This window comes from Apiotrichum porosum, assembly GCF_003942205.1.
Source record: "Apiotrichum porosum strain DSM 27194 chromosome Unknown scaffold_13, whole genome shotgun sequence".
Lineage (NCBI taxonomy): Eukaryota > Fungi > Basidiomycota > Tremellomycetes > Trichosporonales > Trichosporonaceae > Apiotrichum > Apiotrichum porosum.
Window position 1 is genome coordinate 650,439 of NW_021167120.1, and position 25,031 is coordinate 675,469.

Consider the following 25,031-nt stretch of genomic DNA (forward strand, 5'->3'; position numbering starts at 1 on the left):
TATGGTGTCTGAGCCCGGTGGCCGGTGGCCGTTGTCGTCGAACACAATCAGCGAAATGCCAATGTCTAGACGCTGACGGATGTGTTTGCCTTGGCACGTTCTTGGGACATGACGTTGACGTAGGCAGAATCATAAATGCAAGAGCAACAACTGGCCTGGCCATTCCTGCTCCGCGCTCAAGCAGGCGAGATTCAGGCGACTGTCGTCAACCAACGCCGTCGGTCATCTGCTCGTGGAATCGTCGCGAAACGGCGTTAGTATGCGTTGGTGGCAGGCTCGTGGCCGTGGCCGTCTGGCATCATCTGGCACCTTGTGTTCTCCGGTGAGGAGATAACCAGCACCAAAGAACACGCATGGAGCATGTGCAACCGGGGACCAACAGGACAACCCCACACTACTGTACACTGTTCGGCGACCCTTTCCGTGTTCCACCCACGCTGTGGCGGCCGGTGTGGCGCAGGGCGGGGGATCGACAATGACAACCCAAAACCCCCTCCAGTCCTAATGGCGCCGCAGCGGATGGTTCCGGGATCGAGGTGCACGATGCTTCGGGAGACATTAACACATGGTGGCAGCAAACGGACATTGTGTTATGTCATGCTTGTAGTGGATTACCATAGAAGGATTGTTATCGACGGCGAGGGCGTCCGAACCCGGTAGCACGGTAAATCGTATCCGGGGCTCGCCAAAAGTCGAAGAGAGGAAGAACAATAATCAGTACCATGTGCTGCTGTGCTGCCAAGTGCACCAGAGTAATTTTGTGTGAAACCTTCCAGGCAATGATATCATGTCAACAATACAATACAATGCTGCTACTACTGTCCTTGCACATTTTAGAGGAGGGGGCCGGCGGCCTTGATCTCGGGTCCAACGTCCGACTCGTACTTGGTGAACGCCTTCTGGAACATGCCACCGAGCTTCTCAATCTCAGCCTGGAAGCCGGCCTTGTCGGCCCAGGCCTGGGCAGGGTCGAGGATCTCGGAGGGGACACCGGCGAGGGCCTTGGGGATGGCAAGGTTGAAGATGGGGAAGTTGGTGTACTCGGCCTTGGCGAGCGAGCCATCGTGGATGGCGTCGACAATGGCACGGGTGTACTTGAGGGGGCAGCGGCGGCCGGTACCGAACTTGCCGCCGGTCCAGCCGGTGTTGATGAGCCAGCAGTTGACCTTGTTCTTGTCCATGCGCTCGGCGAGCATCTTGGCGTAGCGGCCGGGGTGGAGGACAATGAAGGGCTGACCGTAGCAGGTCGAGAAGGTGGGCGAGGGCTCGACAATGCCGTCCTCGGTACCGGGGGTCTTGGAGGTGTAACCGGCAATGAAGTGGTACTGAGCCTGCTCCGAGGTGAGGCGCGAGACGGGCGGGAGGACACCGAAAGCGTCGCAGCAGAGCATGATGATGTTCGAGGGCTGGACCGATGCGATGCAGGGGATCTTGGCGTTGGGGATGTAGTCGATGGGGTAGGCGCAGCGAGTGTTCTCGGTGATCGAGACATCGTCGTAGTCGGGAACGCGGTCGGCGGGGTTGTAGACGACGTTCTCGAGGATCGAGCCGAAGCGGATAGCGCCGAAGATCTCGGGCTCCTTCTCAGCCGAGAGGTTGATGCACTTGGCGTAGCAACCGCCCTCAATGTTGAAGACACCAGTGTCCGACCAGACGTGCTCGTCGTCACCGATCAGGAGACGGTTGGGGTCGGCCGAGAGGGTGGTCTTGCCGGTACCCGAGAGACCGAAGAAGAGGGTAACGTCACCCGACTCGCCGTCGGCAGACTTGGCCTGGTTGGCCGACGAGTGGAGCGAGAGCTGGCCAAACTTGACGGGCTGGAGGTAGTGCATGACCGAGAAGATACCCTTCTTCATCTCGCCGGCGTACTCGGTACCCAGGATGACCATCTCCATGCGCTTGAAGTTGATCTCAACCGAGGTGGTCGAGGTCATGCCAGTGGTGAAACGGTTGGCAGGGAACTGGCCAGCGTTGTAGATGATAAAGTCGGGCTCGCCAAAGTTGGCAAGCTCCTCGGCGGTGGGACGGATGAGCATGTTGTGCATGAAGAGAGCGTGGTAGGCGCGCGAGGCGATGACGCGGACCTTGATGCGGTACTTGGGGTCCCAGCCGGCAAAGCCGTCAAAGACGTAGACGTTCTCGCGGGTGTTGAGGTAGTCGATGGCACGCTCGCGGTTGATCTCGAAGGTGTGCTCGTCCATCTTGATGTTGACGGGGCCCCACCAGATGTCGTCCTTGGACGAGTCCTCGTAGACAATACGCTTGTCCTTGGGCGAGCGACCAGTCTTCTTACCCGAGAAGTTGATCAGAGCACCCGACGACGAGATGACGGCGCCCTCGTTGGAGATGGCGTCCTCGTAGAGGGAGGCAATGGGAGCATTGCGCTGGGAACAGTGGTCAGCTGAGAACTCGAGAGATTTGTGTCTCGCAGCAAGTTGCGCCCCTCTCCGGCCGGAGCACCGGAGCACTTCGCACTCGGTGGTGGTCTGTGAGAGTCGGGTTGTCGACCACGGCCTGGGTGTCGTGCGAGCAGACTGCGCCAGCGACAAAATAATCGCAGGACACAGAGCAAGCTCGCAGCCACTCCAGGTTCCAAGCCACCGACAGCCACCAAGTGCGCGGCCCCGGACTGGGGGATGGGCAGGTGCCCGTGCAGACTACTCACCTTGATGTGGATACGGTCCAGGTCGAAGCCGGCCTGCGAGAAGTACTTGAGCGACTTGCCAAGGAACTGGTTGTCGGCCTCGTGGTGGGCAGTGGGAGCCATGGTGGAAGATGCGGTGGGGGGTTCTAGTGGGTGGGACAGATGCAGTGGGGAGGAGTGTGAATGCTGAGAGGGAGAGGTGAGCGGATGAACTGGAAGAGAGAGTGGGTGGGGGCTGTTATAAGAGCACGGGGGAGAGCGGGGGGGGCTATTTGAGAGCGTCATGGAGCGCGAGAATGCCGCGCTTGAGACGAGTGACGCGGAGAGCCCGTGACCACTGTTCTCGGCCTGGGACATGGGTGCGCTCTGGCCCGTCTGTCCCGCGCTGTGGGGGGGACAAGGCCGCCTGCCCGTCCAGACCCGAGAAGGCGTGCACCTGGTGTCTGCAATAGACTGAAAGCGGCTGGCATGCGGTACGGCACGAGGTTGTGCCCGCGCCCACCACGCACACACACAGCAGGTGACAATTGGAACTTGGAGACACACGATCTGCAATATCCAAATGCTCCTCTCGGTGCCAAGCGCTGTTGCCGGCCGGCTGCAAGATTGCCGGCCTCCGGTGTATTATGTGTGTGTGTGTGGCAATAACCTTTTCCCCGCCGGTGGCAGTCATGATCGTCGAGCTCGTACTTACCTAGCTCGGTGGCAGTCGGAGTGGTCGGGGGAGGACTGGAGAACTGTGGAAGGAGGTGGGAGAGAGGTGTTGGGGGGTGATGTTCAATGCATAGGTGGTGGTGCTGCTGTCCTTATATGTAACCAGGTCTGTCGGTATCGACACCCGCACACGACCCCCCCGTGTGTTTCCGAGATTGCCCGGGATGCGTGCTGGTGGAGATCCGGCCCTCCATGGAGACATTCAGGCCCTCAGGACGCGGCTCGACGGGCTCCCATGTACCCATGGCGATGCGAGAGACGCCGCTTTAGACGCCATCGTGCACATGCGAGACGGCAAAAAGGATCGACCAGCCGCGTCCACCGCCATTCAACACGGCACGAGGAGCCCCGGGGCCAGCTGACCGGCCAAATGCCACTGTACAGTCGTCGGATTTCTTCGGAGCGTCGTCTTGTCATTGCCAACGCGTCGGAGTCGTCCCCCGATATCGCCGCGCCCACCGTACGTACAGTGCCACAGCCCTCCCCACAGCCCTCTGCCAGCCGTCGCCAGCCCACCCCGCAGCCAGGACAGTGCGACCTCCATGGCACATCATGTGGAGCTCCGTTTGCCACCCTCTGCGATCGTGTCCCTACCAGCGGTGCACACTCATGCAAAGCACACTCTCCCTTGCTACTGATTGCGTGCAGTGAGCACAGTATGCCAGGAAGTGTGGCAAGAGCTTGCACACAGCTGCTGCCTCCTTCTACACGCTGCTCGCAACCAGGGCTCGTTTCTCTCATGACACGCCGTCGGGCTCTGGCCGGCGTGCCGCGTATTGTCGCTCCATACACAGCTCTTCGAAAATACATTGTCTGCGTCGCGTACTTGCTGCCGAGTGCTGGGCGCCCGCATGTCATGACCGGGGGATTCGATACCAGGTAATGGTCCCCCCGGTGACTACTGTGTGCTCATCCCCTGTGTCCCCCTCTGCTCTGCTGCCCAGTCACCAGCCATCAAGAGGTCAGATCACGGTATCAGCGCCTGCACCCACACCCTGCACACCCTGGCTCTGGCGGCGTCGCGGCCCACAGTCTTCCCGGTGGTATACGGCTTGCGACGGCGCTCACTTTGCCGTTCGAAATTCATCGTTCAAGATTATTCGAAAATCGCCGTTTCATTACTCGAAATGCCCGGATAGCAGGGCAAACCATCGAATTATCGAAATGAGGAACATGTTAAACAGGCAGCTCTCGGGACAGACCGGGAAACACCAGCACGCGCGCGTACTGTACAGTACTGTGCATGTACACGCTCGCACGCTCGCCACGCTGTTGTGGCCTGGCCCAGTTCCATACAGCACCTTCTGCGGCTTTCTACTCTACGAGGCGGGTGCAGCCGGTCGGTGGCGGCCAGCCGCGTCAGGCCGGCAGCGCACAACGCACAGTACGCCATCGCAGGCGAGATTGTCAGGCCATGACTCATACAGTACATGCCAGCTGGACGCGCTCATGCACCAAGTCCCGACCTCCACCCGGGATATCATCTCCCCGGCCCACCGCGTCGGCTCGCAGTTCCGGATGGACACACGCTAAAAGAAAAGTACGGGACCACGGATACGACTGATACGGATTCGCGTGTCGTCTTCCTTCCATTCCCCCCCACTCCGCGGCGTGTCCGGTCTGTTCCGTATGCATTGCTCACCATGGTTCGCATGGTGCGAATACACGGCGGCGACCTTGAACGGGACCGCCGTTGCCGGTCATGCCGCGATCGCTATCTGGCGATATGACGGATCGGGTGACGCCGAGTCTAGTTGGTCATTTTTCTCTTTACTTGCCTTTTACCAAACGACCTGCACATGACCGTGTGATGCTCTCAAGCGACTCCTTGCCACCCAGTCAGAGCAGGTCGTCACCTACTGGTAAACTCATGGGTCGCATGGTCACGCCTGACTAGTCATGTGCCACACACGCGCTCACCCATCGTGCCACATACCAGGCGTGGCTACACATTTACATCAACATGCTCCACTACTACTAATGCTCACACGACTGACGCGAACATGTTCTCCACCGCACGGCCCACATCTCCCAGGCTCTGCGGGTCGGAGGCCTCTGCACCGGGTACGACTGCACCCATGTCACCGCCATCCACCATACCACCAGCGGCCGCCGCAAGCTCGTGCTCGTCGTACGGGTTGCCAAACTTGGCAGACTTGCGCTTGCGCTTGGCACCGTTGGGCGAGTCGTAGCCCGCGGTTGACGTGCGCGCCGACGCCTTGCGCTTCTTGACGCTCTTGCCGTCTCCCCACAGCTCGGGCGGACGGATGATGCCAAACTTGGTGTGGTACAGCCCACACGCTGGATGTTAGCTGCATGGCCTCGCCGATGTTCAACTCACCGTTGCACACTTTGTGGTCTTCGCCACCGAGCGAAAGCTTGCGCCAGACACTGGTCTGGGTGCGTCCGCAAATGTCACAGCTGCCAGGGGGACCACGCTTCAGGCGGGAGAGAATGTTGGGCGTCTCGGAGATTGCCTGCGCGACAGTTTCCTCTGCCTGTGCGGCCGCCGCCAGTGTTGACTCGAGCTGCTCGTGCGCGTGGGCGGCATCGGTGGGAGACTGGGGGAGGAAGGCGGCAAATGACGACGAGTCGAGGGGGATTTGGCCATCGCCCCTGCCATCGGCGGCCTCGGTCAGGTGGCTCAACAGGTAGTCGTCGTGGGCGTGGGCGTGGGCAGCCTGGGAGCTGGCCCCAACATCGATCTCGGTGCTGGGGCCGGCTTCGATAACGGCTTCTTGTGCAAGGATTTCATGCGCGAGACCGCTCTTGCGTGTTGAGCGAACTGGCCGAGCAGTGGGTGTCTCGGAGAACATGGAGCCGTCTCCGCCCGGCGTCGAGGGCGACGGGTAAACATTGGAGTAGACATACTTGACGGCAGGAAGCCCGCCGTGCTTGGGAGGACGGCCGCGGCGGCGACGGGCAGTCGCGGGCGATGAGAAGGGAGTCACGAGTGGGTTGGCAGTAAAGTCGCCCTGAGCAACGTTAGCACATCCTAATATTGTTGGCCATCGTTCAACTTACCCCTGGTACGCTCATGAGGGTCGTGATCTGCGCACGGAGCGCTCTCAGGACCATGGAGACTTGGTCTCGCTCACGCTCGCCACCGTCCATGCCGAGGGCACGGAGGTCTTCAGCCAGCGCCTTGACCTTGTCGCTTTCTTCAGTGTGCGCATCGCGCATGCGCGACACCACCTCGCGGAGAACCGAGGCTTCGGACTCGAGTTTTGTGATCTCGCCCTGCATCTCGTCGTCGCGCGCCCGAACCGTCGCATCATCAGCACCAATGATGCCCTCGGGAAGGGTGGATGAAAGCGGCTGGTCGCCGTCGGTAGCGTTGTCGTACACTGGCAGTCCACGAAGACGAAGCATTTCGCGCTCGACATGCGCAATGGCTGCCTTGGTCTGGGCAAGGTCGTCGCGCAGGAGCTTTTCGGTTTCATTGTTGATAGCGAGAGCGATGGCCGACGTTGTTGCGCCTAGGGATGGCATGGGCACCACGGAAGATTGACGCGCGCGATTGTCCTCTAGCACATCACCGAGAACAGCGTCGTGAGGAGCAGCGTCACTTCCCTCGCCCGCCGCGACAGCCGCGAGCTCGCCGAGACGACCACTGGCCTCGGCCTCCTTGAACAGGCTCTCGACGCCGCGCATCCAGTTGGCGGCCTCGCCGTCGGCGTCACCATCGAGGCCAGCGCCCAGGGCATCTTCAATGCCTCCCGTACCGCCAGCTCCAGAAAGGAGGGCAGCGAGAATGTTTCTGGAATGCGAGTCCTGTTGCGCCTGGGTGTGTTCGGCGGCAGCCACAGCCGCTGCAGCAGCAGCCTCGACTGCCGCGACGGTCGTTTCCGTGAGGGCGTGATCCACTCCCATAGTGTTGGAAACGGCGCCGGCCTGTGAGCCTCCATCGTCGCGCTCGCGTCCCTCGAGGCGCGCCACCTCGTTCTTGAGGCGGAGGTTCTCGTCGCCGAGCGCCTGGACAGCCATTTCAAGCGCGACAATCTTCTCCTGCTGACGTCCACGCGATCGCTCAGCTGCCAGGCGGTTCGCTTCTCTGCGTCGTGAATCGGCATTGGAGCCTGGGGTCGAGCTGTTGCGCGCCTTGCGTTGTCGTGCAACTGGTGTCTCGGGCGGTGGTGCCATCACGTCGGCAAGGGGCGCCACAGACACATCTGGCACTGGTACGGCCGACACAGCATCCTCGAGTGGCTCTGTTTGTCAGTCTTGTACATGTTGGATAAGAGAGCGTACCGAGAACGTGTGACAGCGTCGTGTCCAGAGTGGGGTCCATGGATGCAGCGAAAGTGGTGGGATGACACTGGTGGGGGAGCGGGTATCAGTGGTGTGTTTGTTTTCAACGGTGGGCGGCGAAAACCTACAGCTGGGTGGGTCGTCCGAGGGAGTGGGAGGTGTCCCCTTGAGCTGCAAGACGTTGCAGACCTTTGTCGACGAGCGGCTGAGGTGATGCCTGGGGTGGATGGGTTGGTTTGTTGTGGGTCCCTCGGCCTTCACGCGTAGAGACTGTAAACAACGACGGGTGTGGACAATGAGTCATAATTGGGGAGAGGAGCTGGAGGGAGGTTGTCAAACTCGGCGCGGAAGCAAAATGGGAAAACATACTAGTGGAGTGTGGCGGCGCGCCTACAACTGGCACGCCTGCCACGTTATTGTTGTGTTCCCGGTTCCGCGTTCATCGCTAGACGTGTTGTCTTGCTGCAGGCTGCATCACTCCATCGCCCACACTCCCATCATCCACCACTCCATCACACTAGTGTAGCTTGTCCTGTAAAGCTACAGCTCCAAAAGGTCGCCTCAAACCCAAACGACCACATACCTCGTCTCCACAATGGCTGAAGCCAAGCTGTTAGTGCCAGGCCAGATGGCGCGCGCTTTTGACGCGTCGTGAAAAGCACAAGGCGTAAACTAACGAGCCACACAGCCAAAAGCTCAAGGTCACCGAGCTCAAGGACCTTCTCGTCAAGCACCGTTTGCCCCAGACCGGAAAGAAGGATGACCTCGTGAAGCGTCTTCTGGACGCCGGTGTCACCGGCGACGACGAGCTTGTGGGTTAAAGCGTGGTCGTGGGACATGAACTGACATGCCAGGTTGACATCCCTGATGATGAGCCGCCTGTGGCCGCCCCAGTCGTCGATGCTGCTCCTGGTGCCGCACCTGTGGCAGAAGCTCCAGCAAGTGTTCCCGTCGCTGCTCCTGTTGTCGCTGCGCCGGCCCCTACTGAGGTAAGCTGCCAGTCAACGGACTCAACCCAAGCTTGCGATCCGCTAACTAACCTTCAGTCTGCCGCCGCGCCTGCCGACCCTACCGAGCCCGCACCAGAGGCCGATGTCGAGATCGAGCTCACTGAGGAGCAAAAGAAACAGAAGGCGCGTGCCGAGCGCTTCGGTATGCCTTGGAACCCTCCCAAGGCCAAGCCAGCCAAGGCCGCTGCTGCCCCCGTTGCTTCCACCCCGGCCGCGCCCGCTGCTGCCCCTGCCGACAAGGCCAAGAAGGAGAAGCCCAGTGCCATCGACCGCACCGCACCCCTTGGCGAGAGCGACGAGATTCTTGCTCGCCGCGCGGCCAAGTTTGGCCTGCCTGAGAAAAAGGCGCCTGCTGCCCCAGTTGAGAAGGTGGTGGCCGCCGCCAAGGTTGAAGAGAAGAAGGAGGAGCTCACTCCGTAAGCTTTAACCATCTTGGCTGTCAGCTGACAAAGCAGTGAAAAGGCCGCCGAGCTGGCCGCTGAGGAGGAGAAGAAGAGGAAACGCGCAGAGAAGTTTGGCATCAAGCCCGCAGAGAACGGCGATGCTCCCGTGAGTTGTTGGGTGCTCGCGCCACATGTAGCTGACAAGCAGGATGCGAAGAAGGCCAAGGTCTAGGTGAGTATGGTTTGTCTGTAGCCAGCAGTGATTCGTATGGGTAGATGCATGTGCCAGAAGTGATCAATGTGTGCGTCATTGGAATGCCACAGTGTGCAACCGTTGACTCATTAAATGGCCTGTCGGGCCAGCCATCGATCCCTGGATGTTAAGGTTGGCCCCATGCGGGCACTCGGGCCATTGGTCTCCGGGTGGCGCGCGCACAATCAGACCCGTTCTGGCCGTTCTCGCTTCCCGGTTCCCACCTTGACCTTCCTTCACATCCATCGTCCTTCTTACTACTTCACATCACACTCCATCCACCATGCATTTCGCCACGCTCCTTACCCTCCCTCTCCTCGCAGCTGCCGTCCCCACCTCACCATTCATGGTGCAGGGCAACGGCGGGGCCGGCCAGGCTGTGTTTGCCGGCCGCCCCGGTTCGGGCTCCGCAGCTTCGGCCGCCCTTGGCGGCTTTGAGGTTGATATCGACCTCCAAGAGCTGCGTCTCGTCCAGTTTGCCGAGAACGATCCCCCTGTGTGAGTAGCAACCCAGTGATGCTGGGCCGAGAATGGTCACTGACTCTTGAAGCTGGATTACCGAGTTGGAGAAGATTGAGGCCAAGGCCGCCGGCCGTCGGTTCATGGACATGTGAGTCGTCTGACCCGACGAATCCATCCCCAACTTGGATGCTGATGAGCACCGTAGTACTGAGACCCGGACTCTTGGTGTGTCGAGCTTCCTCGCACCCGCCTCTGCTACCAAGTACAGTGAGTATCAGCGACCCCCGAGACGATGGGCTGCGATAAGTGCTTGTGGTGCAGCCCTCTCCCCGCAGAGCAACGCACGGCCCGCGCACTTCCTTCCGTTGGACCCTGTATCACATGGCTGACGACCACCCAGAATACCCCAAGCCTGGCAAGCAGGCCGACCAGATCAAGGCCATCACCAAGACGCTGAGCGTTGAGAAGATGAAGACCTTCCTGACCAAGTTTTCGGGCTTCCGTACCCGCTACTACCGTTCCGACACTGGTCGCGAGTCGCAGAGGTTCCTCCTTGCGACCCTCCAGGAGATTGCCGTCGGCACCAACGTCGAGTTTACCGAGTTTACGCACTCTTGGGGTCAGAACTCGATCATTGCGCGCTTCCCCGGCGTCGCGGACGGCCCCGTCACCATTGTCGGTGCCCACCAGGACTCGACCAACATGTGGCCTTTCCTCCCGGCCCCTGGTGCCGATGACGATGGCTCGGGAACCACTTCGTCCCTCGAGGCATTCCGCGCTCTTGTCCATGCCAACTTCACCCCTCCCAACCCTGTCGAGTTCCACTACTTTTCGGCAGAGGAAGGTGGTCTCCTTGGATCGCAGGCCGTTGCCAAGGCCTACGAGGAGAAGGGTGTCAAGGTCCGTGCCATGCTCCAGATGGACATGACCGCCTGGGTCAAGAAGGACACTGTCGAGAGTGTCGGTGTCATCCAGGACTATGTTGACCCGGCCCTCACCGACTTTGTCGAGGCCTGCGTGACCGAGTACCTCGCCATCCCTCCCGTCAAGACCCAGTGTGGCTACTCGTGCTCGGACCACGCCTCGTTCACCAAGGCTGGCTACCAGTCGGCCTTTGCCATTGAGAGCACGTTTGAGGACTCGAACAAGAACATTCACTCGTCCCAGGACACCATCGACCACCCCGAGTTTTCGTTTACCCACATGCGCGAGTTCTCCAAGCTCGCCATTGCATTTGCCGTCGAGCTCAGCGCCGCCAAGGATTAAAGGAGTATGATAGTAGTAGCCTGTCTGAGCGCCGGCTCGCTCGCCCTCCTTGCATCGGAGAAGGACCACACAACATAGCCACAAACCCCCCACCCACCCAACACAAACACAAACACACACACACACCTCCACGCGCGGCCACGCGAACACTTCCTTGTTTTCTTTTGTACTGCCTCGAAGCAGCCCCTTTTCAACCCCAACCCCACATTTAGTTGCACAATGCCATACAGTCAATCACACACCATACCGTAGTGAAGATATGTAACTCAGAAGATCTTGAAACTGGTGGTGCGCGTGAGTTTGAATGTCAAGTAGGCAACAGGCCAACAGGAATGTCTGTGGGGGTGTAAGGTTTAAAGCTGGAGGGCCATGCCAATTCGGTGGAGCCTGAGCTATCTTTGTTGTTGACTGTGAGGTTGTTGACTGTGAGCTGGCGGAGGCACGGAGGCACATCCTCCGACCTCTCGGAATTGCACCGGCGGCCCGCACGCGATCTAGCGATGGCATGCAGGCGCGCTTTGTCGGTTATTCTACAGCAGGGTATACATATTGCTACACGCAGAAGACAGACACACATGCATGCATGCGCGCGCGTTGGGTTGCGAGTGATTTGTGGGTGGTGGTTTGCTGTGGCGCCCCCCGCATCCAGGAGCGCACAGGGCAGCTGGACACTCTTTTGGACGTTTTGAAAGCCTTTTTGAGCCAAACCGCCCAAGACTTTGATCGCTAAGTAAAGAAATCGAGAGTCCACCCTGAAAGGTCGAGACGCTCCGTTTGTGCGGGCGGGGCCGATCACCATCCAGGCTGGCAGGATCCTGCTCGTTCAAACAACGCGACCTTCTTTCTTTCTCTCTTTCTCTCTTGTCCGTGTCCTTTCTTCCTCTAACCCTCGACAGAACGCAGCAGCCATGCTCGTCTCCACTCTGCTCCCCACGCTCGTTACCCTCCTTTCTTTCGCCCTCCCCGCCGCCGCCAGCTCCCACTCTGGCCGCGTCGGACACGCCAGGCATGCCAACGTCGACAAGCGCGGCGTCAGCTTCAGCGCTCCCCACTACAGCTTGTACCTTGATGGTGCGTGTCCTTGCTCGCCGCATACTAGCCGGAGCAGCAGCTTGGAAAATGGAAAAGACGGGCACATGAGCTGACAGAGTTGCAGACACCATCTCGTACTCGAGCTGGCCCGCCGCCTCCACCGTGACGCCGTACAACCGCGTCCTTCTCGCCTTCTGGCAGACTAACGGTGCCCAGGCAGTGAGTATCGCCTGTCACTGAGGACGAGGACTGGCATGCTTCTTCTTTGGTGCCTTGCAGTGGTGCAATGTTCAGACCATGCCTCTCTCTCCCCTTCGCTTTCCATCGGGATCCTGGTTCCGAGAGCTAACTGTCGCAGTCGGCTGGTTCGTGGTCTGGTTTCACCGACACCCAGCGCTCGGCTATCCTCACCGACTACCACAACGCTGGTATCGCTGTCATGGTCTCGGCCTTTGGCGACGATGGTGGGTCGATTGCGTTCACATTGGTCTTTCCCATTGCTAACGCGAACACCAGACCTCGTGATCACCAACCAGAAGGACCCCGTCACCACTGCCCAGAACCTCGCTACGTTCGTCAAGACCTACAGCCTTGACGGTGTCGACATTGACATGGAGGGTGAGCTGGCGAAAAGTGTTATGACACCAAGCTGACATGTCAGACTTCACCCCTCTCGAGAACAACCAGACCTACGCCCTCAGCTGGCTCACTTCGTTCCACAACGAGCTCCGCAGCCAGCTCGCGTCGGGCACCTACGCCATCTCGTCGACCCCTACCGCTTGGATGTACGGCTCGGTCTTTGGCAGCGCTTCCTCCGTCTACTGCCAGCTGAACGGTGCTGTCGGCAGCACCATTGACTGGTACAACTTCCAGTTCTACAACGGCCAGTCGGGCACTTGGGACACTTGCGAGGTGAGTTGGCTTTGCCAGTGGCGATGCCTCTGGCAGGACAGCCTCCTCTAACGTCAACTAACACGGGAACAGCACGTCATGTGGTCGTCGACCAACACCGCGTTCCTCTCGCTCCAGGAGATCTCGAACGAGTGCTCCATCCCCATGTCCAAGATCACCGTCGGCCAGCTCTGGGACTCTTCTGACCTTGCTACCGCCGTCCCCGCCGAGGTCGTCACCGGCACCGAGCTCGGCACCTGCCTCGCTCAGGCCAAGTCGCAGATTTCGTACCCCGAGACTGGTGTTATGGTCTGGGCCGCCCACATGGACAACTGGGTATGTCCTCCAACTTTGGTTTGGGCACTTGGCTGACTGACACCTTTAGTCTGGCGCCATCACCTACCTTACGGAGGCCATCGCCGCCATGGGCTCGACCACTGTCGCCACGTCGGCCGCCTCGTCGGGTGCTTCGGCTTCGACTGGCAGCGCCGCCACCGTGGCTGGAACCGCAGCGTCCGTTGCCTCTGGGTCGGCTAGCGTCGGCACAACTGACCTTACCAGTGCTTCTGGCGCAACTGTCGCCTCGTCGACCGACAGTGTTACGTCCGCTGGCGCCTCCGTCTCGGGCGCCTCGGCCTCTGGCGCTTCGGCTGGCTCGTCGGCCGGATCGTCGGGTTCGACCAAGGGCTCGACCACTGGCGCCGCCTCGGCTGCCAACGCCTCGTCGTCCACCTCCACGTCGGGTGCCCTCCGCACTCTCCCCGCCGGCCTGGCTGTCGCTGGTGCCGTCGTCGTTGCCATGGTCCTCTAATCGCGCGTCGGTTAGAGGGAGGTCGCATTATTCCAACCCCCTTCACCTCACAGACAGTTTCCTGTCCCCCACCTGGATCAGCGCCACGTTGTTGCGCGCGTCTGCACATTCATTCTACCTTCTTTCTTTCATCATCCCGTACACGTACCACACATCCCTATGAACTCTAGGTCACACTTCACGCAGCCTGGTAGATATTGAAGTTGGTGTGTGGCGTGTGGCATTGTTACAGACCCGCTGGTGCTCGGCCGTTATGTCCGCCGGAGTCCGACAGCAGCAGTGGAGGCCGCAGCTACAAATCTGTTGAGTAGACGTATATGGTAGGCCGGACCTCGTTGATCTGTCGACACATCTATCGGCGGAACGGATAACCAAACGACACACGGGACTCAGTCTGCCACAGGCTGCTGCTGTCGGCAGATCTACAGAGGTCTTCATGTGATTCAAGTGGCTGCGCCAACAATCCACTCCCTGACGACATTGTCATGTCGTCTCCCCACGCCAATCCACGGGGAAGGTCGCCTCCCCTCCTTCCTCATTCCCGTGACGCTGATAATATCGGCGGCGGCAGCAGAGACGTGCCTCCAGACGTTTTTCACTTTGAAGGCCCGCCCTATGTCACCCAACGCAGGGGTGATGGCAAATTCGGGTGCCGTTGTGCAAGTGATTTAGAAATACATTGGCAGAGTGAGAACAAACAGTCGTTGGTCACCAACGGCATTGATTTCGTGAAGGCCGTCGGATGATGATATAAGCCAAAGTAAGGCCCCCACGAAAGGTACGCATCGGAACTGGTGTCTGAACCTGGTGTGCATTCTTTGAGGTGACAAAGTCGTCGGGAGTCCGGACCTGCCAGTCTTACCGTGGGTGCAGCAGAACGAGCAATGTCAGAATAATCTTGTGCAAAGAACGCAGACGGAACACGAGACGTCGCACTCCCCTCCTTCGCCACGAACATTCATTTACCGTCCCAATAACAATGAATTTCCTGCCCCCGCCCTCCGCCGTCCCGCTGCCGTCGTCGCCCGCTCCGTTGGATTTCCACGAAGAGGTCTCGTGAGCTGATGCAACGACTGGCGGGACATCCCAGATGCTTAAAAACATGCCCGGAAGCTCCATGTCAGTGATCCATGTCAGTGCTCTGACTAGCATAGTGGTATTGCGCCAGACAGTAAAGGTTATGTCTACCCCTGCCTTCCCATTGGAAGAAATCATCCGTGAACCTCCGGAGGTTAAGCTCCGACGTTCGGTCGTTTCCAGACCCATTTTACTCGTTCCATTTTGGCCATGCAGAGGCCATAGACACGTAGCCCCTTCGAATCAGGGTTCCGAGACCACAAGCAGCGTTGCGAGAGCAACTAGAAGTTCTGTCTTTGCTTGGTTGGAGAGGGAAGAAGAGAGTTCCGTGGGAGAAGGACGACTCGACGATGGATGTCCAAGACAATTATCCGCCACTTCCGTCCCCTCTTTTTTTTTTTTTTTTTTTCCGAATGCACAACCTCTATGGTCTGTCTACCAGGCCTCAAGTGCACTCGCGGTGTCTGGACGTTGCTAACATCCTGAGAGCACACGAAAGACGACTGGCGTCTGAGATCTGAATCAGTTCCTCAGATCCACGTACGTGTGCACCTAGGTTTGTGGCATGCCGGTGAATAACCCCCACTGACCCCCACTGTTCGGCACCCTCGCATGCCACGATCACCCACGCGGACGTCGCCCAGTGCGGTATGCAAGTCGCTGTGGTACGTGTATTGCCCGACCGCAGCTCAGAGATCTCAGTCCGTCGGAATCACGACGGAGCAACGAGGAAGGGAGCCTACGGATGCCGCAAAAGTGCCACTGATGGAGGTTCCGTGTGGCACACACACGTCCCATGCACCCAGCAACGGTCCCTGCAACCAGCAACGAAGCGCTTCTACTAGTCTGCGTCTGCCCATGAGATCTGTCACCGGGATCCCTACAGTGGGGATGGCAGGAGCGGTGCCCGATGTTATTTGTAGTCTTGCCCACCACTCGCCCACCACTCGCCAGATCTTGCACTACCCGCAGACTTTGTCCGCAATGACTTTCACCAGCGCCGATACCCGAAGCCTGGTGTTTCCCGGTACTGTGCATGTGCGCGTTTATTTGGCCCGCTATGTGGCATCTTATGTCTCGGCTGCTTTGCAAGTCTCTCCGAAGATAGGGGTCTGGGAGATCGGAAAATTCAGTTTAAACCCGGCCAAAAATGTCTGAGCTGCCTATGGCATTCCACAGTCTCATATGATTGCTGGTGCGTCCGCCTCGCATTTTAGTCTGCTGCGATACCTGAAGACATACCCACGGACTGGCACTTTCAGCTGCAAAGCAAGTTGCACGGGGTTTCTGGGAGTAAGACAGCCCAGCGGAGGTGTGTGCCAGAGATGCGTCACGCGCCACAAACCACACAGCTTTCCATCGGCGCATTGGCGGGGGAGTTAATTATTGTCACAAGGGGGAGGCTGCGGTAGGAACCGGTCCGGAAAGTGGCGGAGATCCCGACCCACCGTCACTGTCTGTGCTACAATCATGCTGCGGAGAAGGGGGGCGGCACCCGCGTGTGGCACAGGATCCGTGGCAGTACGGTCTCCAACAGCCAATGGACGCGCCTGCCATTACACTCCTCGGCCGACTTTGTGCCCTTGTCTGTGGCACAGGAACTGTGGCAGCACGGCCTCCAACGACCAATAGTCCCGACCGTGTGCCACATCGGCCGACCTCTAGCCCCAGGTCAACAACCTTACACGGCACTGTGCGCGATGTCGCAGCATACCTCGGAGCCAAGGCGTGACAAGATCAGCTGTTCGTCGATCCATGGGCATATATCACATAGCAACGTTCTCGTGGATCGACCCATGAGCTCGTGGTCCGTGCACGAGCGACCGTCCAAGTTACACCGCGCCTGCAACCGACCAGCACCGCAGCCACCCGGTCACGCCACAGGCAGACCTGGAAACTTGGAGTCCCCAGCCAGCAGGCAGCAACCACAGAGTTCCCGAGATCCGATCTTTTTTTGTTTGTTTTTCGGGCATCACATGCGAAACCTAAACGCTGTATACCTGATTCCACCTGATTCCCCACTTTTCAACCTGACGCTAGCCGGTGTTAGGAAACAATCTGATACGCGCCACACAGGCAGGAGTTTGGAGGGAACGTCGCGTATCCCTATTGGGAACCACATGTTCCGCATGGGCACCCACCAACTGCGGGTCCGTCGGGTCCTGGTCCGCTCTCACTCAGGTCGCTGCCCTCACCGCCGAACCTGACCCTCTGCATCCCTGCCCACAAAAGAAGCGAAAGTCCGGGCGACCGGTGTGTCTATCCGGGGGAGTGTACGGACTGGAAAACGTAGACCGGCCGCACGCACATTACGCGGCCATTGGTCAGCATAGTCACCCTCCCGTAGTCCTCAGAGGGACGACCCTACAACATAACATCTGTGTGGTCCTGCTCGTGGTTCGGCCCTTACCGCGCCGGCGTTCTGACTGCCAAACATTGCGTGAGCCCAACCGCGGAGTGCTCGGATGTCTCAGATGAGCGGTCCTTGTTGGCCTTGACGGCCCTCGCACGGGGAGAGGGCTCGGGACAAACGCGCCGGGGAATGCGTGGCGGTGGGCTCCGCTTTAGCATTCCCCGGCGAGTGAGCAACTCTAGCCTGTGGCAAGATGTCTCGAAGCATATCCCACGAACACAGCAGGGCTACAGCGAAATGACAGCAGTGTGCCATCCTGCGATCATGCAAGGGTGGGCGGGCTCGTGGGTGCAGGGATCCCGGGGTTCTGCGCCATGCTGCGGGCCGAGGTGTCCATGCGTGTTCTGTCTCGCTTGTTTGGGTATGAGTAAGGGCACGGAGGCGGTGCCACAGCCGCCCCGGGTGGTGGTGGTATTTTTCATCGGCACGGTTAATTTCTGTCTTCTGTGTGTCTCTCATCCAACGCGTGGACGAGAGTCACCTGTCCGGTGCATGTGGCCAGTGCGTAGCTTGCCAGTAAGAGCCCAGAGTGCCTGTTCAGCCCAGGCGAAGATTCTCGAGCCGCAAACCGTTACCATGTGGCTTGAGCGTGCTGCTGTGTCCTGCGCCACATCTTGTGGCACCCGCACTGACGTGCGATTGTTCTACCGGAATCAGGCAAATGCAGATGTGGGATTGGGCAATGGCCAGCGGCAGGCGTCGTCGCGGCCCGGTAGAAGGGACTCGTTGTTCTTGAGGGAGAATGAGAAAGGGCAGAATGCTCGGAGGCAGCTCTTTCTGGGAAGGGTGGCGCTGGGCAGGCGCGAGCCCGGTCGCAGGAGGCTTGTGGCTGACCGAAATGGCCACGCAAGCATGTTTGTATTTTTTTTATTCTCAACTCCACGGTGCCAGTCAGTAGGAGTGGTCAGGATGGCATGCGCGGTTAAGGGCGATCAAAATGAGAACCTTAGACAGGCGTTAGGATGTGGACTGCGGAGAGGCTGAAACTAGATGATAAACGAAGGCCGTGGCAGAAAGGATACAGTGTGGCTCCGTAAGGTGAGCAAAGGGCCGATAACAGGGAGCGACACCCGAGATTAAAGCACAGTAGTTGCATTACTGTTTGCTTGGAATAATGAACGAGCCCTCCCCACCTGACCTGGGATGCGGATGCCACTGGGTTGAGCGGGCCGCTCTCTTGGATGTCCGCAAGCGGAATGGATGGGGCGAAGAAGACAACACACTCCCAAAGGGATTTGGTAAACCGCCTTAGAGGGAGTTGGAGAAGGTCCTTGCGAGAGCGGTTCAAGCGCCTGTGCCATCGGCAGGCTCGGTATGGCGATGTCTGATACCAGGAGTCCGATACCCACCAGGCCCTGCCGGAGTTGTGTGGCAGTCTGGTCTTTGACCAGCCTCAACCTCCGAGCACCGTGCGTTGAACCGTTTGTTTTGTACTGTCGGAAGGAAGCACGACGGGTGCCTGCGCCGGATCACCGTTCGTTGCTTTCGGACGTGGTCGCTGCGCTTCTGGGTCTGCATTGTCAACAGGGACAGGCGTAGGTATACTCGCCGGAGGAAGGTTATGGGTTTGGCTCGAAGCGGTACTCCTTGACATGTCATTTTGGACCCGGCATTATTGGCGCACGCCGCAGATTGCCATGTCGCAGCGCAGCGCGCGCGCGCGCGCAATTTGTTGGTCATGCGCACTCCAATGGTACGCCGTCCCCCGTCCCTGTGCGCACCGACGAGCACCACATGGTCTGGCACGCCAACAGAGCCGAGAGGAACGACAGCCATGGTAGTGCCATTCAGCAGTTTCATGCCAGTCACACTCTCGCATTACTACTGCTTTTGGTATCTCCATACAATAACTAAATCGATGTTTGCGAGCTGGTGCGTGCTCCCCAGTCAGGGGTGGGATATCTCAGACCAGACGAGCGGGACAACTGGACGCCCCACCTCGGCCCGAGGGTGCTCTGCCAGTCAGACGGTTCGTCAGTGTCGTTGAAAGCTGGCAAGTGCGAAATGATCTGGTGTGTTCTTTCTCTCGTTTGGGCGCGGGTTTTGGAGGGGATGCCATAGCCGCCATCGGGGAAAGGGTGGGGACCGGGACGGTGAGGGGTGCGTGGACCTGTCTGGCAAGAAGCTTAACCCGTCCCACTGCGCCGAATCTGTTCCTGGGAATAAGTGTTGGGGCCGCTTTGCAGCGGCGCAGCGGACAGATGCCCATCCGCGTACTCTCGCGTTCTCGTCACCTGTTAGGCGCCCCCTTCGGCTCCATGGTGTGTCTGTGTGCCGAACTTGATCGACAGTGTTCATGAGATGATACGCTTGGGTTTTGAGTCCCGCGTGTCCAGTAGCATCATTCACGAACATCGCCGCAAACGCGCAAAAGAAGAAACGAGAGAGAGTGCGGCCAGGCCACCAGTGTCAAGCCAGATGCTTGTCCCGGAGTGGCTCGAACGATGGGCGCGACTTGTCTGGGCCTTGAACGCGTGCGACGTCCAAATATCTTCCGACCTCATGTGGACACGAAACACAAACACATGTGGTAAAAAGCCGTGGTGGTTGACACTGCAGCTACTCAAGAGGGGTCTTGGTAGCTTTGCCGCGGAATAAGGGGAGCTGAGCGACGGAGAAGCAAGATAAACTAAGACCGACATATCAGCCGGCCATTTCGGGAGACGACAGAGGAAGGTTTAAGAGGTCATGAGCACACCCTCCTCTCGCTCTCCCTCCCTCAATTCCGTGATCTTCCTCGTTCCGAGACACAAGGCTATTAGAGACGATATTCCGTCCCAACATTTGGGACTAGTGCGTGTCACGTTCTAGCGTGGCCCCATGGCCCGACGACTCCTCTGTCTTGCCGTCCGCCCGTTCAAATGTTCCTGCTTTGTTGATTCAGTTGAGTTTGGCGCTCTCTCCGGCGTCGGCCTGTGGGCTATGACGCTCCGTTGCAGTCGTACTGGAATCTATTACTCCAATCGCCGAAGCTTTGATCTGAACTGTACTGCGAAACATCCGCGCAATGCCCAATTGGTGTAGGGCTCGGCGCCGCGGGTTAGACGACAGGGCGGCGTGGTCGGAGCGCCACTGGGCCATTACCGGAAAGTGCGGCGCTGCAGTGTGGCGGCTCTGCGCTCTTGCCCTGTGATCGTTTGCGAAGCGACCCAGGAGGCCAGGAGGGCCATGTTTTGGGATCACAGCGCAGGGCGAGCAGAGTGGAGGTCAGAGAAAGAGAGAGAGAGAGAGTGCCTCTGTGCGTGGCAGTCTCGTGTTGCGCATGAGCATTTTTCGCGCCAGGTGGCGCAGTACTTTGATCCATGCCCGGCAGGACGCGCTCGCGACAATGGTGGCTTCCCTGCCTACCATATATGTCAGAAAAGTAGGATTCGCCTGCCGTTGCCGTTATGATTACACGTTGTTGTTACATTCCGGCGCCGTGCTTTTGTTTTTTACCCCGTACCGGGATCCATGCCGTTGCCACTGCCGTACACAGGACGGGGGTCCCGGGGGGAAGCCATACGGCCGTGCCATGTACCAAACTGGTGGTATGCACCCCTCTGCATTGCCCACTAACTCCTCGGCAACTGGCATGGTGCTGTGCTGCGGCAACGCTCAGTAGGCAGCTCTGTCGGTCTGGGCAAAGACGACTTTTCCCGCCAGAACAGCGCTCCAACGCCTCCAAAGCGATGAGTCACCCTCATGCAGCTCCAACAACCATCTACCAATAGGGGACAGTTGAGGGGGCTGAGGGTTACTTCCTTTCCTTCCTTTATGATATGCCGAGAGATTAAGGCGAAGAGCAACCGGCGCTCCTATGACGCAGACACCCCTTACCCAGAGTTGCGGTAAGAGTTATATCATGTTGGGCAACGACCCAACCGACCACGCGACTCCGGTGACGGGGCCATGGAGAGATAGGGGTCCCAGGACGCCAGGAGAATAGCAGAAAACGGGTTGTTTGTATCAGGACCCCGACGACTACCTCAATGGTCAGCTCAGGCCTGTCCGAAGTCGAGAACGATTCCACACCGGATGAACAAGCCAGCATACCCTGCCGATGTATCCTGCATACGTGTTTGGCAGTTGGCTATCCTTGAGCCGCGTCAACGCCAACCCGTGTACGCGTACGCCAAGGCCGGTAGGCAAGTGTTCGGGTACAGCCTTTCCCTTCTTCATGCCGTACTGCCATGCGGCTGTTTACAGCTTTAGTAGAGACCTGCTTTTGGTTTTGCTTGCGTGGTTGTTAGTTTATGCGGTATCGGCATCGGGACAGAGTGCGGGCTCGGCGGTTGCGGGCGGTTGTGCGCGGCGAAACACCCGCGCACAACCCGCGTGTGGACCCAAGCGCTGGAACATCACCGCCAAAAAGATTAAGCGACGAGGTGACAGACGGGGCCTGGGTGTGGTCAAACAAACTCGTGTACGAGACGGCGAAGAAGGATGCTGGGAATGCGCCATCTGGGCCTGGGTGTGGTCAAACAAACTCGTGTACGAGACGGCGAAGAAGGATGCTGGGAATGCGCCATCTGGGCCTGTTTGCCTGTTTGCGCTGGGCAGAGCGGGCCGTCTGTTTCCTGCTGCCTGGCCCCTCCGCACGCAGCCGCACGCCTCCGCGGCCTCGTGATTCCGTTTCCCTGGAGGCAGCCGGGGCATGTATCGAGCGCATGGCGGCTGCATGGCGGCGCCTGGCATCGCGGCGGGCGGCGGCGGCGGCGGAGCTGGTCCGGACTGGGGCCTTGTGTGAGCGCGCGAGAGGGAGAGAGAGAGAGCCTGCGACGAGACAAAGGTGAGGTGAGTGTTCGGGCTCTCGTCTCGGCCTGTCGGGTTTCTTGGGACCTTGTTCCCGCATCCTTGCTTTCTCTGCGCGCGCCTGTGCTGGCTGCCTGCCCGTGTCCCCCTCTCTGGCCCCTCCCAGGTCCAGGACCTGTGGCGTGCGTCCAGGGGCAGCCCTCGTTATGGGTGGGGTGGGGCCGAAGGAACTGCGAGAGACAGAGAGAGAGAGAGAGAGCGCGCGCGCGCGGACGCGCGCGGTGAGACTGAACCATCACGAGGTACGACGGGAGGAACGACAAGCGCAAAACATGCCTCTCTCTGCCATGTCTGCCTCTCTCCTCCCTTGGCCTCCCTCAGCGCAGACGCACAGAGGGGCCCGATTTCTGCATCCCTGCAGGCTGGCTGGAGCTGGCTGGATCATCAGATCCCCGTAGAACCGACGCGACACCTGCTGCTGCTGCTGCATGCAGAGGGGCAGGATAAACGGTGGGCGGAGGAAAAGGGACGGACCCATGGATGGCGTACGCCGCGGTGAGTTGCTCGCTCTGTGCTGGTGCTGGTGCTGGCGCTGGTGCTGGTGCTGCTGGTGCTTGCTGCTGGTGTTGGTGCTGGTGTGCTCTGGCTGGCGGGGCTGGAGGCAAGCAGCAGAGGACGAGACGAGGGATTGAGGGACGAGGCATGGCGCATGGACGACGGACGACGGACGGATGGGATTAAGCACAGGCGTCTGGAAAGATGCGTACAATATTCACAACTCTGCTCTGTTCTCTCATCGCCATCTGTCCCCGGCCGCCCATCACCACTCTTGGCGTCACACACATCTCCATTCATCCAACCCACACCCACCCACCCCTCACCTCACACTTTTTCGGACCCACCGGTCACTTTGTCTTTTGGCTTTACTCGGACCGCAACCGGTCGTCGTCATCACGTTCCATTCCTCAACCCCAACACCTTTGCTCGTTTCCTCGGCAGCGTTTGCCAACGGTCCGTCCGACAAGCACATCGCCCAGCGCCAGCCTGCAAAGCTGCATCATCCCCACTCACCTTCACACATACACTCCTCTTAGCTCCCCCAGCCCCCGCCGCCGCCGCCGCCCCGTCCCCGCCGACACACACACACGACTGTGCCCATTGCACGCACATCCTCAGGCCCCGCATACCCGTCACGCCGAGGTATCCAGCCCGCCGCCGTCATAAACGTGAATCCAGCCGCGCCGCCGACCGCAGAGTGACGGCTGGAGGGTACCGCGGTCGACTTTGGCAGTGACAAGTCTTCATTTGGGCCCACAGAGCACAGAAGCAAAACCACACCCACTCGCCCATCAACGAGCACACAAGCGCACCTGCGCGCGGCACTCTTATCGTGCCACCCCTTTCCCCCCGCCGACGCCGTTGCCGTCATGCACCGCCAGCGTCCTTCTAGTGGATCAGGCTTCGACGGCCCCGGCGCGCGTACCATCCTCGGCGAACCAGGTCCGTCGTCTGCTGCCGCCCAGTCGTCGCAGTCCCCCGGCATGTCTGACCCGCCTTCCCCGGCAGGCAGACATGGCCGCGGAGGTCACCTCGCACACGACAGCAGAGGCGGACACTACCCTCCTCCTCACGGCGGCTACTCTCACCGACCACCCTCGTCCCACCACTCTCATCCCTATGCGTCTGCGGACCGGGCTGGCCCCCCTTCGTTGGCCAGTGCACCGATCGCGCCTCCCGTAATCAAGCGCGTCGGCGGCAAAGCCAATGTCTCGAGCGCCTGTGGACCGTGCAAGCGTGCACACCTGGCTTGTGACGTTGCCCGTCCCTGCAAGCGCTGCGTGAACATGGGCAAGGAGGACCAGTGCGAAGATGTTCCAGTAAGTGTTCCCTCTGGACTGCAGCGGCACGGTGCTGATCACCATTTCTCAGCACAAGAAGCGCGGACGACCCAAAGTCAACAAGCCGCCCACGTCCGAGCCATACCCTACACGCCCGTCGCGACCTTCAGATGATGGCTCCAAGTGGAAGCCTGCCCCACCTCCATACGAAGCTGGATACGGGCAGATGACGTCCAGTCCTCAGCAGATTCCCCTGGGTGCGCTCACTTCGCGCCTGCCGTCTCCGCCACGATCGGCGTCTCTTGGCAGTGTGGTTGGCATGACCTCGCTTGACACAACGGCGTCGTACACGATGCCGACACCCATGGCGGCTTCTTCCCTTCCACCCCCGCCGACTCCAGATCTATTTACGCTCTTTTGCACGACCGACCTCAAGATTCTCCGTGTTACGTCTGCGAGCCACCCTCTCACTGGCTACCACCCGCACGAGTTTGTTAACCTAAACCTGCTCGACTGGATTCACCAAAACGACCGTCAGCTCATCGACATGGAACGCTCTCGTCTCGTCGCCGTCCCTTACCTTTCTGGCCAGCTCCAGTCAAGTCGCGAGACTCACGCTGCCGTCATGACCTGCACTGAGCACGAGCTCCTGTCGCCAGCAAGCGGAATGCGTGAGCCTTACCCAAACCAGAACGTTCGCATCCTCCGCTCCGACAATTCATGGGCCCTGTTCAATGTGCGCATACACCTAGGTGGCGGTCTGGGTGGCTCGTTATGGGAACCCAACACGCTGGGCAAGATTTATCTGGTCGTGTCGTGCCTCCTCATTTCCAACCATGACGTCCCCGCGGACGTCGTTGCGCGTCGCCCTCCTCTGCCCCCCACCCCGGTGACGCCTCTGGCACCGCCGCCTGCGCACGCCCTCCCATCGTTTTCTTCTATCGCTGCAGCCGCCGACGCTCCTAGTCGTCCTGACAGTGGCTACCGCCCTGGTTCTGCCACCCACTACCGACAGCCTGGTCCTTCTTCTTCATACCCCGGCTCGCGTCGTTCAACAACTCCTCCTCACCCACAAGGGGCATACCCTCGCTCATATGCTTCATACCCACCCCCACCAAGCTCCCCGTATTACCCCGCCCAGCATGGCCAGTACGACCCCCGCCGTGAGGCCGACTGGCGCCGACAGGCTCCCCCTCCTCCTCCCCCAGGCCAAGCGCAACAAGATTATACCCGTCGCGCTTGGGAGCTGTAA

The 25,031-nt window shown here is 59.6% G+C and overlaps 6 protein-coding genes across 6 annotated transcripts; 4 read left to right on the forward strand and 2 right to left on the reverse strand.

The window, feature by feature from the left end:
* Nucleotides 1-833: 833 nt before the first annotated feature.
* PCK1 (Protein kinase C-like 1) lies at nt 834-2,767 on the reverse strand (the record flags this gene model as incomplete). The annotated part of the gene is made up of 2 exons (XM_028618399.1): nt 834-2,384; nt 2,666-2,767. The coding sequence occupies 2 exons, from the start codon at nt 2,765-2,767 to the stop codon at nt 834-836; spliced, it is 1,653 nt and encodes a 550-aa protein (XP_028473355.1).
* Nucleotides 2,768-5,342: 2,575 nt separating this feature from the next.
* On the reverse strand, nt 5,343-7,649 carry EHS24_002670 (uncharacterized protein; the record flags this gene model as incomplete). Its single annotated transcript, XM_028618400.1, has 4 exons — nt 5,343-5,659; nt 5,700-6,333; nt 6,383-7,569; nt 7,610-7,649. The coding sequence occupies 4 exons, from the start codon at nt 7,647-7,649 to the stop codon at nt 5,343-5,345; spliced, it is 2,178 nt and encodes a 725-aa protein (XP_028473356.1).
* Nucleotides 7,650-8,204: 555 nt separating this feature from the next.
* Nucleotides 8,205-9,234, forward strand: EHS24_002671 (uncharacterized protein; the record flags this gene model as incomplete). Its single annotated transcript, XM_028618401.1, has 6 exons — nt 8,205-8,221; nt 8,298-8,421; nt 8,464-8,598; nt 8,656-9,035; nt 9,075-9,168; nt 9,220-9,234. The coding sequence occupies 6 exons, from the start codon at nt 8,205-8,207 to the stop codon at nt 9,232-9,234; spliced, it is 765 nt and encodes a 254-aa protein (XP_028473357.1).
* A 304-nt stretch (nt 9,235-9,538) lies between these two features.
* LAP1 (Leucine aminopeptidase 1) lies at nt 9,539-10,983 on the forward strand (the record flags this gene model as incomplete). Its single annotated transcript, XM_028618402.1, has 4 exons — nt 9,539-9,753; nt 9,806-9,865; nt 9,923-9,984; nt 10,118-10,983. The coding sequence occupies 4 exons, from the start codon at nt 9,539-9,541 to the stop codon at nt 10,981-10,983; spliced, it is 1,203 nt and encodes a 400-aa protein (XP_028473358.1).
* Nucleotides 10,984-11,891: 908 nt separating this feature from the next.
* Nucleotides 11,892-13,717, forward strand: EHS24_002673 (uncharacterized protein; the record flags this gene model as incomplete). Its single annotated transcript, XM_028618403.1, has 8 exons — nt 11,892-12,054; nt 12,140-12,234; nt 12,374-12,479; nt 12,532-12,633; nt 12,677-12,927; nt 13,000-13,242; nt 13,292-13,419; nt 13,468-13,717. The coding sequence occupies 8 exons, from the start codon at nt 11,892-11,894 to the stop codon at nt 13,715-13,717; spliced, it is 1,338 nt and encodes a 445-aa protein (XP_028473359.1).
* Nucleotides 13,718-23,368: 9,651 nt separating this feature from the next.
* EHS24_002674 (uncharacterized protein) lies at nt 23,369-25,031 on the forward strand (the record flags this gene model as incomplete). Its single annotated transcript, XM_028618404.1, has 2 exons — nt 23,369-23,818; nt 23,871-25,031. 2 exons carry the CDS (start codon nt 23,369-23,371, stop codon nt 25,029-25,031), a joined length of 1,611 nt encoding a protein of 536 aa, XP_028473360.1.